Source organism: Protopterus annectens, chromosome 5.part0 (assembly GCF_019279795.1).
Source record: "Protopterus annectens isolate FY-2018-M chromosome 5.part0, PAN1.0, whole genome shotgun sequence".
In the NCBI taxonomy this organism is placed as follows: Eukaryota; Metazoa; Chordata; order Ceratodontiformes; family Protopteridae; genus Protopterus; species Protopterus annectens.
The window spans coordinates 1224407082-1224422044 of record NC_056735.1 but is presented as its reverse complement, the minus strand read 5'-3'; the positions used below and the strand labels follow the sequence as shown (position 1 = coordinate 1224422044).

The 14963-nt window shown below is 36.6% G+C and overlaps 1 protein-coding gene across 1 annotated transcript in view; it reads left to right on the top strand.

The window, feature by feature from the left end:
* Positions 1-8655, top strand: part of LOC122802342 (contactin-associated protein-like 5) — a 2566556-nt gene extending 2557901 nt beyond the window's left edge. The window contains exon 22 of the mRNA XM_044071980.1: positions 7017-8655. Within this exon, the coding sequence (XP_043927915.1) occupies positions 7017-7210 (194 nt within the window). The 3' untranslated portion in view covers positions 7211-8655. The remainder of the gene's footprint in view (positions 1-7016) is intronic.
* Positions 8656-14963: the final 6308 nt, after the last annotated feature.

Here is a 14963-nt window from a genome sequence, read left to right as displayed (position 1 = left end):
GCATGTGTTTTGTTTTGGGGTAGCGGTTGCTTGGTTGTCTGCTTTGGAGGTCTCTGCTGCTTAGGCAGATTTTTATTTAGAGCCTCCGAGTATGTTTTTGTGTGTTTATATGTTTGGTTTCCTGTCGTGGTAGGTCTATGTGAGACTAGAATTGTAGTGAGTGTGGTTTCCTTCTCCTCCTGACTGGTTACGCCAGTACTGAGTTGAGAGAGCTGAGCCTCCAGTTTGGCTATATGGTTGCATCTCTCACATGTGTTGGAATTTGTTGGGAGGAGGAGAGGGTTGTCTGTGTACATGAGGCAGTTGTAACATTGCCTCAAGATTCCCAGATTCACCAGCTGTACCAGAGAGGAGATTGACAACTGACCTTTGGACATGCTAGAATAGTATTGGGAATTCCTTTATAATTGAAAAAAAGGGCCAATGGAGAACAAGGTACTCAAGGGGAGTTTGTGAGGGTGTAGTGCTTTTAATTTTTTAGTGCTGACTTATATAATTGCTTTAGTGAGCAAGTGCCAGGCTTTAGAGTAGGAATAGGGTGTTTATTATGAGAACTAGATCAGTTTACACATAACAAGTGTTAATGGTAACATGAGACACCAGGGATATTTTATGTAAAAAAACAGAATGTGGGGAATCACTAGAAACCAGGACATTAAATGTAGTGTGGGGTGGCACAAAAGGGGACTCCAACCTTATACAATGCCAATTCTCTCAGAGAGTAATAACCCTCTGTGCCACAAATAGACTGAAATTATTTGCTTTCCAAATTAAGTAATGAGTTAAAAAATGAAGTAAACTACAAAAGGGGGGGGTTCAAACTTCATATCTTTGTCCCAGTAAACCACATGACTAACCTCCAACAAGTAGCAATCACAACTGTTACCTACCTGACTAACTCCATCTTCAGTGATCAAATTGTACACAATGTCGATGTGTAATGTTTGTAAATAACTTGTATCATTGCATTTCATATTTATTTCCATGCACTGAGACTGTATATATACTATTATGTTATGTGGAGCTTTTCTCCCTGGGCCTCCAATGAAAATGGCCTCACCTAGGCCCAGTAGACTTTCCCAGTTAACAAATGTAATAAATAAGTAATAAATAAACCTGCTGTTATATAGTAAGATTTTTAAACCTATATTGAGGATCTTACCCATTATTCAATGCCTGCAACAGTTTGGGATTATAAGGGAAAGGGACAGATTGTTAGCTGTACCTTTCAACCTTGTAGAGCAAGAAATCAAGACGCAACCAAAAGTGACAAAATCAGCTGTGGATTTTTATTATACAGCCTACAAACCTAGAAAATCACTAGTGTAATAGTTCTTGCACTAACACTGATGTACTGAAGGATATGAACTGTGAAACTCTAATGTCTAGCATTAGTAGCTGACTAAAATTATTCACCCTGGAGAATATTAGGGTCCACCCTGGAAAATATTAGGATCCGACCTAATACTCTCATAAGGGGGGACTTCAACTACCCCTCCATTAACTGGGAAAAACTACTTGTGTACCAATATACTTGCCCAACGTTTCCTGGAATTCATTAATTTCAATGCCCAAACCAGGTCGTTCTTACCCCCACTAGAGGTAACATCATTCTTGACCTGGTCCTTACTAACATGGGCGACCATTGTTCTACACCAGTAGTGAACTTCTCCCTGGTTAGATCCGACCACAAACTAATCACCTTGGAAATTCACATCCCTCCCACCTCACCCTTGGCAAAGGTAATCACCATGAAAAAAATTCTCCAAAGTAACTTTGGACTCCTAAAAACAGAGGTGGCTAACTTCACGGCACCCATGCAAATGGAGAATAGTTGCATAACTGCCGAATCAAACACCAATGCACTGTACAAACATGTACACTAATGTATGGATCTCACCATACCCAATAGAACCAAGATGCTCTCCTCCAAAAAAAGGAAGCCAATCTGGTGGTCCTCTGCCATAAACAAACTCTATAACAGAAGGAGGAAACTGATGTGGAATAACTGGAAAAAATCCCTTATCAGCCTCAACAAAAAGTTGAGATCCCTCATCAAACCCTCTAAAGCTAGCTGTGAAAACAGAATTGCGGCAGATAGTAAAGACAACCACAAGATTCTCTATAGTTATGTAAAGAATCTCCATGGCAATACCCAGATTTGTTCTGAGCTACTGCACAATGATACTTCCTATACTGAGCCAACAGATATAGCCAATATACTGGTCAACAGATTCAGTGCCAACTTTACTCCTCTCCCCACCCAAAGGATGTATCACAACACCAGTAGATTGCTAGGCACCCAGTATTACTGCTGGACAAGTTAAAATAGCATTGTCCAAGGCCAAGAATACAGCTTCAGTGGAACCTGACAATATCCTATCCCTGGCTGTGTTATACATGAACTACACAGTGAACTGGCACCTCACCTGTGTGCCCTGTTCAGTCACAGCCTCACCTCAGGCTTTGCCCCTACCAAATGGCACACTGCTACAGCCATCCCTCTCCACAAAGGAGGAGTGGCTACAGACCTGGGAACTATCGCCACATTAACCTGACAAGTCTGATATGCAAAACTATGGAATGCATCATCATGGACCTAATAAACAAGGATATAGGGAATCTCCAAACTCTGGATCCCACACAGTTTGGTTTTGTGAAAGGTAGATAGTGCCTGCTCAACTTGATCGACTTCTTTGAGTCAGTCACCAGAGCTGTGGATGAAGGCAAGGTGGTTCATGCAGCCTACCTTTATCTGCCCAAGGGCTTTGATTCCATTCCCCCCTCAAGAATCATAGAAAAACTCCCTAAGTTAGGCATCAACCCCCATATCACAAGGTGGGTTGCAAACTGGCTCACAGATAGAACCCACAGTGTGGAAGTAGCTGACTCTAAGTCAGACTGATGACTAGTCACAAGTGGAGTCCCACAGGGTTCGGTCCCGGGTCCTCTCCTGCTTGGTATCTACTTTTCTAAAGTCCAGGCCAACAGGAAGGGACTCTGGTTGACAAAGTTTGCAGACGATTGCAAATTGGAAGCTATTATTAACTCCCCAAGTGATGTTGACATCCTAAAGAATGGCCTCACTGAGACCAAAGGCTGGTGTCAGAACCATGGCCTTGAGCTCAGTGCCAAAAAATGTGTCGTCATCCCCTGTGGGAAAAACCTGGTTCTCATGAATTACCACATTGATGATAATCCACTGAACACAGAAGATGTTGTAAGAAATCTGGGAGCACAGGTTGACAGCAACCTCTCTTTTGATCACCACATTGCCACTGTGGTCAGAAAGTCATTCTATGTGGCACATCTCATTACTAAGGGTTCTGCATCCAGGAAGAAAAAGGTCATTGTCTCCCTGTACTCTTTCCTCATTAGGCCAATCATGGAGTACTATGCCCCATTTGAAATGTACCTCACTAGACACCTGCAACAACTGCAGAGGCCGCAAAAGTACCTCACAAACAGGATCCTAGCCTTAAACACTTGTCCTATATGGACAGACTCAAAAAACTACAACTATTCTCTTTCACATTTCGCCTACCTGGAGGCAATCTCTGCTTGACTTACAAAGCCATGTCTGACCCAGCTCTGTTAGAAATGCTACATCTAAAGAAATCCCAGTCCCTCCGCACCACATTCTCCAGAGACCTCAACCTCATTACACAGGTTCATAACCCAGAGGCTGTCCATGCTATGGAATAGACTTCCCATACATGTCAAGCAGAACACCTTGCTGACCCTGTTCAAGAGAAATCTTGATGAGTGGATGGGAATTAGAAAATTCACCCCGGGGATAACTCCAGTGGCTCTACCTGACAGAGGCACTGGGAACTAAGATCGGGTGGCATGATGCCAGGGTAATCCTATGGCTAGGCTTGTAAAGGCCACAAGGCCATTAGCCTAGTACACACCTATGAACCTATAATTTACAATAGCAGGAAAAAGGAGATGTCAGGACATTCTCACAACACAAGGATATGTGTGTGTGTGTGTGTGTGTGTGTGTGTGTGTGTGTGTGTGTGTGTGTGTGTGTGTGTGTGTGTGTGTGTGTGTGTGTGTGTGTGTGTGTGTGTGTGTGTGTGTGTGTGTGTGTGTGTGTTTTACGTGTGGGAGAGTTAATTGGGTGATGCCTGTGCTAACCTAATGTGGCAAATATTAAGGTTAACCACTGAAGGAAAGTGTTGATCTGTAGTCAGTTAAGTGAAATGCAAAATAGCTGATAATGATATGTTTCCTTATTATGCCTGTCAATTTCAAAGTACCACACCATAACAACAGAAACTTTACACTGCAGCCTGTAATGTGAGCAATGGAGTTCTTTATGGATCCCTGGGAATAATTTAGTTTTGGCTGATTTTCAGAGAATGTTGTCATTTTCAAATTATATTTTGCCAGTTTGCTCGTTTCTTGGTCAATTTTGATTTTCATAGCTATGATATGTCAGACAAAAGTGGCCTAGCAAATAGGGCTGAAATTGTCAGTCAATGTATGTCACATTTGGGCTTGATATTCTGTTTGGTCATTTGATTCACAGGCTTGTAGATTCTTCTTGTAATATATAACTTATCACCATCAAATGGCATTGCTACTCGAGAATGGCAGTTTGCAATTGTTCCTATCCCTGAGGAAGGTATCTTTGATATGGTTGAAATTTTTTCACAAATTAATTTAAGATTCATTTTTGATAAATCATTTCAAGGACGTCTGGTTAGTAGTATGAAAATGAAGACTTGTTATTAACCTCTTATAGACTTACATCAGCATGATTTTATGGAAAGTTACTGTAATCTTACAAGATTGATTGACTTTTAGTAGCTATGGCTTGCTCAAAGATCACAAACGATCAACTTGCCAGAATAAAAAATATTGGAGGAAAAAAGTTTGCAAATGGTATTAAAATAGGAGTTGCAATGGTCAGGTGATGTGTTATTACCTACTTAAAGGAATATATAAGCTTATTAAAATATGATTCACATTTTGGTCTAGTTTTTAAAGAAATGTATGTTGGTGAGATGAGGTAATGTGTGACATGAAAGTCCATTTACAAGCACTACCAGGAGGAAAGAGCATTTAAAGATTTCTGCAAAGGATTTAAATAATAAATTGCATTATAGGGAAAATTCTTCTAGATCAGGGAATAGCGTCCTTTTAACTACTAGGCTTATTAATGAGAATCTTTCTGTCTAGGGATCCTAAAACACATACTGATTTGTTTATCAGTTTAATTCATTTGCCATTAGAATATTATTCTAATTTTTATAGTTATGGTAATGTAAGATTTTCAAAGCAAATTACCAGTTTGTAAACATCTGAACTATTGCTTGATCTTGACATATCTCAACCTTTACAGAATAACCTAGTGACATTTTGCAGAGATATTATATTTAACTTCTGAAGTTGTACATATTGTAACCATAATAGAACTTTTGAATCCTGCACTGAATTTAAATCTTAGAGGCAATAAATACACTGTTCGGATGTTTCTTCTTCTGACATTTAAGAGTTCTTGAAGGAAGACATTTTTATCATCAATTGGTTTTATGTTATGCAATAAACCTCCATGATTTTAGACAACAGATTCTATACCTATATTTAAAACACCACTGGACAGTTGAGTTGGATCATATTATTTCCACACAAATATTTTAGAGTCATTCATGTAAGCATTTAATTGAAGCAGACCCCAGCTTCAATAAATCTTTGTGTCATTTTGTTTCATGTAAGCCTGTTTTTCATGTTAATATTCATAAGCAGAGAAATGAAAACTTTATTGGCAGTAGATTGACCAGTTTTGGGGTGGATTTTAATGGGCTGTTGTGTTGCCTTTTTGAATTCTTGTGGAATGTAGAACTCTCTGGAAGGATATAATAGGGTTTCAATCAATAATTTGTTTTTACCCTCTCATAGTCTGCAGACCTAGAAACTTGTTTCATGTTGATGTTTGTTAATATTTTCAGACTTTATGGCCTACCTTTGGGTATTTTATTCAATGTGGTGATTTGACAGTTAAGAGTCTGGTGTGTGTTTTTAATCTAGTACTCATTTGGCTTTTCTTTTGTATGTGAAGACTATTGGTCGTGTGCATGTTTACATTTTGTATGAAGCATGTGGCTTGTTTATATTCCACATTTGGATTTTTGGCATCATTAGATTCTTTATAGTGTTGCTAGCTCTGAAAATGACTGGCATTGTAGCAGGACCCCCCCCCAAACCTGAAGTAAATGTTATATTTCAGGTATGAATGTGAACTTTGACATGAGTCACTATATAATTAAATATAATCATTGCTATACAAGTTTTATTCAGTTATGGACACTATTATATGTCTGCTATTTCTTTTTATGGGCAGATGATTCAATTCACAAAGCTGAGATTTTTATGTTATTTATTTTACAACTAATGATAATTTATCTGTTCTTGGACAAGAAGTTTTGTAACATGCTTAATGTCAAGCATATTAAATAAAACAGATTAACAATTTCAGCATGTGTCATTGTGTGCACCTAATTTTCACCTTGATAATAAGGTAAACATGTGGCTAGTACACTTGCACAGTAAAAGGGAAGCAACTAGCGATTTCATATAAAATCATAGTTGCTATCTTTTCTACTCTGTGCATGGGAATGAATGACTCAGAACTGGAAAACTATGACTCAATGTCTGAAAAGCAGTGCCTCTTAAATTTACATGAACAAGCATGCATACAAAACATTAATATTGTTATTTTCTGTGCAGTAGAACAAAAGGATGTGCAAACAATGTATAAGCCTGATCTTTCAGAATATTATGCAAAGTACTCACTTCTGCAATTCCTTCAAAAGAGGTCATTGTAAATACTGCACGTCAGCAAAAACATTTATCCCTTTATAATCCCAGCAGCTTTTGGTACTTTTCATTTCTGCTTAACCTCCATGTGTAACTATTGTCAGACTGTAATATGAATGTTTAAGAAGTCTCTGTGGAAAAGGTTAGAGTTTGATATAACTCAGCTGTTTTATATTTTCTATTTACAGGTGCAATAGCTGTTGTGATATTTGTCATCCTCTGCATCACTGCTATAGCAGTACGGATTCACCAGCATAAAGGATCTTACAAGAATAGCGAGGCTAAGAGAGTGGAGCATAACGACTGTGCAGATGCAGCACTAAAAAGTGAACTAAATTCACAAAGCATAATTAGTGAAACACAGAGGGAATATTTTTTCTAACTTGATTTCTAATGTCTGGTGCATTGGTTTCATCAAAACAGAAGAAACTTTTATATATGTACATTGCAAAATGAACTCATTCACAAAGCCCAGAAAAAAAAAAACAGAAACTAGAATAAGAGGAAAGTGAATCAATTAATTTACATTATGTTCCTTTTTATTTCGAGAAACAGTCTGAAGTGCTATTTCAATGGTATTTAATTTTATATATTTATTTTACTGTTCAGTTCTACTTAATCCCAGTTTTTGGAATTACTGAAATAAGCCACATTATGGAAATATTTTATATGAACTATGATAATGTATTCCTCCTTGTTTAAAGATGAGAAAATATGAATCATTTATACTGCATTCTGAAAAGCAGACTTGAAAATTATGTTGGCTTCTTACGAAGTTGTAAAATACATACAGAATATTACAGTCATATGATCACATTAAATTAACACAAAACTTACTGTACTATGTCTCAATACACATCTGCATATCGAATTCTACTTCTATTATAACTGTGACCGCCATAATATATAGTTTTTTTGGTAAACAACAATACTATAGCTCTACATTTCTGACTTAGAATTCCTTAAAATTAATGTTTAAGGGGGGAGTCAGTTTATGCTGCTCTACCTATCTGAAGTGAGTTTACTGCTTTGTAAAAACTGAAATGCTGGCAAATCTTTTCTTGGAAATGTTTTCTCCCTTTTGATACTGGGACATGATTGAAAAGACAGTGAGTTCCATCGATGTCAAGCTTATGAAATGTCAGCCACTTGGAAATGCTGTATGATGGATTCTGAAAGCAACCTTCTGATCTTCTCTAGAGGGAATATGTTTTGCAATATTAACTTAAAAGACTGAATAGCGCACAGTTGTTTTATCCATATAGTAAACCACAGAAAACAAAGAATCAAATATAAAATTTTTATGTATGTTGTCATCAGTACTCTGCACAGTTAGCATTTTATGATTACCTTGTCACTTAACCATATAAATGAGCTCTCATGGAGCTGTACTCCAGCAGTTTGATTCATTGCCCATGCTTCCAGGTACTATACATTTAGCAGACAATATCTGGAAATACAGGACTTTTTTCCTTTTGTACCATTTCTTTGAGAGATGTTTTATAAGTGCAGACATGAATCCCAGAGCTTTTAGTTCAGCTTCTTTGTAAAAATTAGTGTTATCAGTGCACATCCTTTTTTCATAACTTAGAACAGCATAATTACTGCAGTTGATGTCATTCTGTTTGTCATAGCTTGCATTTGAACCTATAGTCTTATATTTTTATATGAAGTGTTTTGCAATTTATTGTATTTTTGCTATATGTACTGGATTACCAGAAATACATTTTCTGTTAAGGCATTACAATTTGTAAATTGTACAACTGTGTGGATTTGTGTGATGTAAGAGAGTGCAGGATTGTAGTAAAGGAATTACATTGTATATTATTTGCTGTAGTGTGTTTTCTTCTTACTCTTTCAGGTAAAACATTTATTTGATTTTAGTTAACTATCATATTTGTCTGAAGCTATTTGCATGGATAACCTCACATCAGTTGTCTTGTCAGTAGAAACAGCAGCTATTTGTCTCCAAGCTCACTCCAACAAACAGAATATTTGACTCACAATGCCAGTGAAATCAAGTTTATTTGCATGGGCATGAATTGTACAGAATTGAACAGTGCAGCCAATAAAACAGCAGGTAATCACATCCCAACATTGATAACCACCTCTGAGGCCTCAGTGTTACAGGCAAAACTTTACCATTTACAGTACCTGTCTACACATCTCACCTCCACCCCCCCACCAGTTGCCTTGCCCTGTTCCCGTGCCAAGTGCCAACCCTCATACCTCCTCAGCCATGCAACACATTTCCACCAATGAAGCATTGTAAACTTTTCACTCAACCCATAATCCACTGTGCTAAAATGTCCCACAAAAGGAACAGGAGAATGAGAAGGAGGGGTCACATCAAGGCCATCCTTAACAGAATAGGGAGGGATGGGGGAATATCACCAGCTGTTTTGCTGAGTTTGATACCAGGGCTCACAAGATTTGAGTTTAGATACTCTACAAGCACAAAGAGGAGATGACATGTACCCCAGCAGTGCAGCAGCCTTGGAACAAACGTTTCTGTGTGTAAACATGTTTTCACTTTTTTTAATATGTACTTAGCTTCATTCTTCATTTGGTTCAACTTTTCTATAGAAATGTAAAAAAACTGGACAGTACAAAAGTGCAGTTACAAATGTAGTAGTTAATCATGGATAATTTGTTTCTGACACCATATCAAACAGATAATTTTAATTGTATGAGATGTTTAAGAATAACTACAACTATATTTATGAATTTATGAAGTTCTGTGGGAAACATGGAAGTATATATGACCATGGCTTATATATATATATATATATATATATATATATATATATATATATATATATATTTATATTTATATATATATATATATATTTTGCAGAACCCCCAAAGGTTTATATAAATTACTACTTCACTGATTCACTGATTCCTAAAAAATATGAGTTGACAAAACAAAAAAGTTAAACTCTAATCACCAAAATGCACAACAGATACGCATTTTATTTGATTGTATGTCAGTTCAAGAACTCTAGTAATTCAAATGTTTCAGAACAAAGGTCATCCCAGTTTATTTTCAGATTATATTATTCAGTTTGCCATCAGGTTTGATTCCAGCCATCCTCTTTCCACTCAAATCAAAACATATTTAAGTGAAATGTCTAGCAGCTGGCACAGAGGGTTAAGGTTATGAATTGTAGTCCCTGTAGTCCAGAGTTTGATTCCTTCCACTCTTTTTTTTTTGCTTACTCTGTGATATTGAGCAAGTCACCTAACCAGACATTGCTTCAACGCCACTCCTAAAAAGGGTCTGTGTGTGCAGTGAACCTATCTAGTTAAAAGATGGGTGTTATTATTGCTCTAAATGAACATTCCATTCAGTTCAAATCATACCTCAGTTCACAAATGAAAGAAGTCTGTAGCGTAACAGCTGCTGAATGTTCATTAACATTTTCACACTTTATAACATCCATTTATCCATACTTCCACAGCCCCTTTTTCCTGTTTTTGCACATGGGCTGGGGTGTCATATCAACAGTGATAATTATCTACACCCAACATTCACACCACAGGTGGCTAGACCTGGTGAGTTTGTTCTTTCATACAGAATACATGCACACAATCTCACATCTATGGTCAATTTTGTGTGTCCAGTCCACCTGCTACATGCATTGAGAATGTGTGAGGAAACCGGAGAACCCACAGAAAACCCACTTGAGCACAGGAAGGACATGCAGACTAGAAAAAAGCATTCCTACAAAATGGCAACTGAACCATTAGTTGTAAATGCAGTTCTGTTAATTACAAAAATGGTATCACAATTTTGCCTAACTTGCAATTATCAAACTAGCCCCACTGCTTCACTTGAAAGCAATATTCTCAATGAGTGTATGTTTTTACATTTACTAAATGCATCTTCACTTTTTTAGGATATGCAGTATCAATCTGAATGTCTGATTCATCTAAATTACAACTAGTATCATTCTGCGTTGGTCAGAGTCGAACTTCATATCAGATATTGCCTTTTTCAAAATATTTTATACATTTTTGACTTGCTGGGATTGCACTGCTGAATACTGTAGAAAAAGTTATATCTCCTTTACATACCTCCATTACTCCCCATTTCCCAATATTTTTCTTCAGCATTACTATTCCCATGGGGAGGTACAGATATCACTCCACCATTGTTCCCCAATCTAGCCCTAATATAAGACATTATACAGTAGGACAGACAGTGTGTCTAACACACTCAGTATGTGACAATCTACATAAAATTATCCTCATTAATGTCTAAGATCACTAAAGAACTGTTACATATTATAGTCCAAATTTACCTCTAAGTTTTCTGAGAAACATCACTAAACAGGATCTGCTTAATTAAGTACTCATTTCTACGATTACTAAATAAAATGAGGAAATACATACTTTTTTCACACTATTTCTGAGCACTAGCATACCCATTTTACTGTTAAGGCTATGACTTGCCATGTTCAGTTTCTTAGCTTTGTTGTTGTTCCAGAAGGACATAGGCTATTAACTTATATACCAGGAACTGCAAATGAAAATGTGATACTGCCACTCACTTGTATCAGATTTCAGACAATATCCATCTGATATTAACAAATATTTGAAATGTGTAACACTATATTGGTTTCATTATTTGTAAGCAGGCAAACTCTCTGACAGATAAACTGCTGACCCATGATTTTGCATTTACATTCTTTAGCTGCTACACAAGCCAGTACATAAATTCAGTAGAGTGTGAAAATAACAGGTCATTTGCTATTCAAATCAAAAAGGACAATGTGGACCAAATGCAAAACTACAGATAAATTCTATAAACCCAGAGGGCAGATGCTTTATCAAGGCATACAAGTACAATTAAAGTTCCTAATTGAATTTATAGTCAGCAATAATACTGACATGCTTTACATTGTTATGGAATGCATATATATATATATACACAAGAGTGTTATGCATTTATTCATTTATTGATGCGTTTGTTTTAGTTTGCTTACCTGAGTAGATAATTGATCCAATTGGAACAATTTTATTCTCAGCCTGAGAATATACAAACAAAGAAAACATAACGGCACAGGAGGTCTTACAGTGTAATAAAATTTTACAGTATAATACCAACACAGGACACTTGCAGTAATAGAAACAATGCGCAGCCAATGTTATTTATAACGAATACCTATGATTATTCTGTTTGCAAGGTCATGAATTATAAGTAAAAACTAATAGCAGTATTTACAGTGTAAGCTGAATACTATGAAAAGCTGATGCTGAGAGAGTAGAATAATGGGAGGACAGGTACTACTTGCAGTATTTACATTATTTGTTGAATAGCCATTTACTCACTTTTACACGACAGTTTTTTAGGGATAAAGTTTTAGGAACTTTTATGGAGTGATAGTAGTTAAGTGATACAATTTTGTCTGAAAAACATGCATTTCCACTCCTTTTAGCAGATTATTTTAAAAGCTTGATAGAAATCTGAGTATGAATCAATGTATTTAATGTGGATGGAAATGGGTCTATATTACTTCATCAGAAGCTAATTCCATTGAATGTCTGTTTATCAAAAAAAAAATCATAAAATGTTCACTTCAGTGAGCATTCTCTTCAACAAATTGTTTAACCAGGTAAAAGAAAAAGTTGGCCATCATCAGTAATTTGCCCTATTCCCCACTGTAATGTGATCTTCGAGTTGGTATATATAGTTAGGGGGTGGGTTTGAATTACTGTGTTATGTGTGATGTTTGGAATGCTGGCCAAGCTTTACTTTCCCTGGATGAATAATTAATTGAAGTGAACATTCTTTGAAGTGAACGTTCTACGTATTTTCTTTGATGAATGGAGATTCGATGGAATTACCTTTCAATGAAGTAATATAGACCCAATGGAAACAACTTCTACACCTCAGGTGTTAGTAGACGGAAACTATGTCTACTGCAGTTAACATTATTGTTATGTTTGCAAAAATGTGGTGTCACCTGGAAGAGACTGGGGGTCATATTCAGAATTCCATCTTTTTGAGGTAAGGGAATGTTGTAATTTTCAAAATTTCTAAATGAGTTACCCAAGAAGAAGGTCTGATCTCTGCCTGGACTAGGGGGCACTCTGCCTTAACAAGTTCTGAATAAAGGTATTCATGACTTATGATAAGGATAGGGGAGAATGTAGGGGTGGATTGAGATTATGAAAGTTGTTTTTTTTTTTGAAGTGATGGCAGTTTAACTGTCTACAACAGATATATACTAGGCATACAGTGTACTAATAACAAAAACTCAGACTAGCCTTTACAATTAAGGACAAAAACAATTCATTTTTGTAATGAATGTATACGTCTAGATGAGTGTGTATACATATGCAGCAAATCAAAGAAAAATGCTGAAAAAATGATACCTGTCCCAGTGTCTTTGCCATTTACTGTGACAATTATTACTGAGTTGGACCACAGGAAAGTTTGTTTTGGAGGGTCAGATGAATTGGTGACTGTCAACCCTCCTATCTCAGGAGAACAGATTGTGAGGGTTCATATATTCTTGGAGGCTTGCAGACCAAATTTCCTCAGGGAAATGACATAACTTCTTGTGCTCTGTGGTTCAGCATTGGTATCCAACATTTTAATGTTATTAAGCATCACTCTCCCTGGTAAGGAGTTTGACCACCTACTATAGCATAGTGGCTTCTATGGCATTTTCCACTTCCCCCATAAGATTATTTTGCCCCACCACTAGGAATGTCACTATAAGGCCTACTGCCTTTTGAAGATGGGATGCCGACAGAGAATTCATACTTGGAGACAGTGGAGTGGTCCACTGGATAAAGCCAGTGGTAGGTCAGGAAAGGGATGGGGATTAAAAAAAAAGAAAACAAAAATGTACAAGAAATCATCAAAACATAAATGGTACAGTACACCAAAACAGTCATTTGTTGTACACAGCAAGCCAAAGCACTTTAAATGCAGTATATAGCAGAAAAAATGTGTAACCTAGATTCAAAAGAGCCTCATCAAAAAATTATTAATTTTCAATATTGCACCTCACTAGCACAAAATACTTTACAGATTTCAGCACATCTTTCTGAATAATGCTTTAATTGTTGTCTTTGAGAGTTCTTATGTGAAACTAATGAAAATTTCTTGCAGCACTTTAACATTACCAATTTTGAGAAAACTCAGTTTTCAATACATTTACAGAGGTTATAATTACACATTGACAATTCTGGCCACTACTCTGAGTCCATAAAGAGTCACCCATAAAATATTCAACAAGAATATTAAAATATATATCACATTACCTTAATCAGATTTTTTTAAAGTCAGTATCTGTTTTTCCTGCCATACATTCATCGACACAACAGATGGTTCACAATTATCCTAGATGATTACGTTACTGAGGTTGGTGATTATGCCCTTTTTGCTAGTGTTGTGCAATCTAAATGTAATGCAATGTAAAGCAAGTTAGAATCTATAATTAGCAGGGGTGATGGGGCACAGTCCCCATATGGGGGCTATGGGTGCGGAGGATTGACCCTGCAAAAAAAAAATGTTATTGCTGAATGGTGACATTTTCTTTTTTCTTTTTTTTGTGTCAACATTAATGTCATTAACATATGGGTGTTTAGATTATTATCTAATGTCTCTCTCTCTCTCTCTATCTATCTATCTATCTATCTATCTATCTATCTATGTACATCTTATATACACCAACTGCAGTATTTTACTTCTTAAACAAGTCTTACATGACAAAGGAAATGAAAAGTAAACAAGATTGTCTATCAAAGTAATTTGCTTCTAATACCTGTAATCAGTAGTGTGCTTATGAGATACCCATTGCTATAAAAAAAATCTCCTAGTTTTGTCCTACCTGAAGTAAAATAATAAAAGCAGCCACCTCTAGTTATGAAAAGCAGTAAACACATACCAGTGAATTCAATAAACACTGTGTAGGCATTGTGTGAAGACTACATCGAGTTTACATGTTTGCATGATGAGCATCAATGCTAATCACATATGCATGCCGTACATCACACTTACAGGGATACAGGTGATGTTTCATGGTCAGCAACAGTGTTGACAGCCAGAAAACCATGCAGGGCAAAACAAACCCAGAAAGAACATGCATACAAGTTTGTCTATGGACAAACTGGCT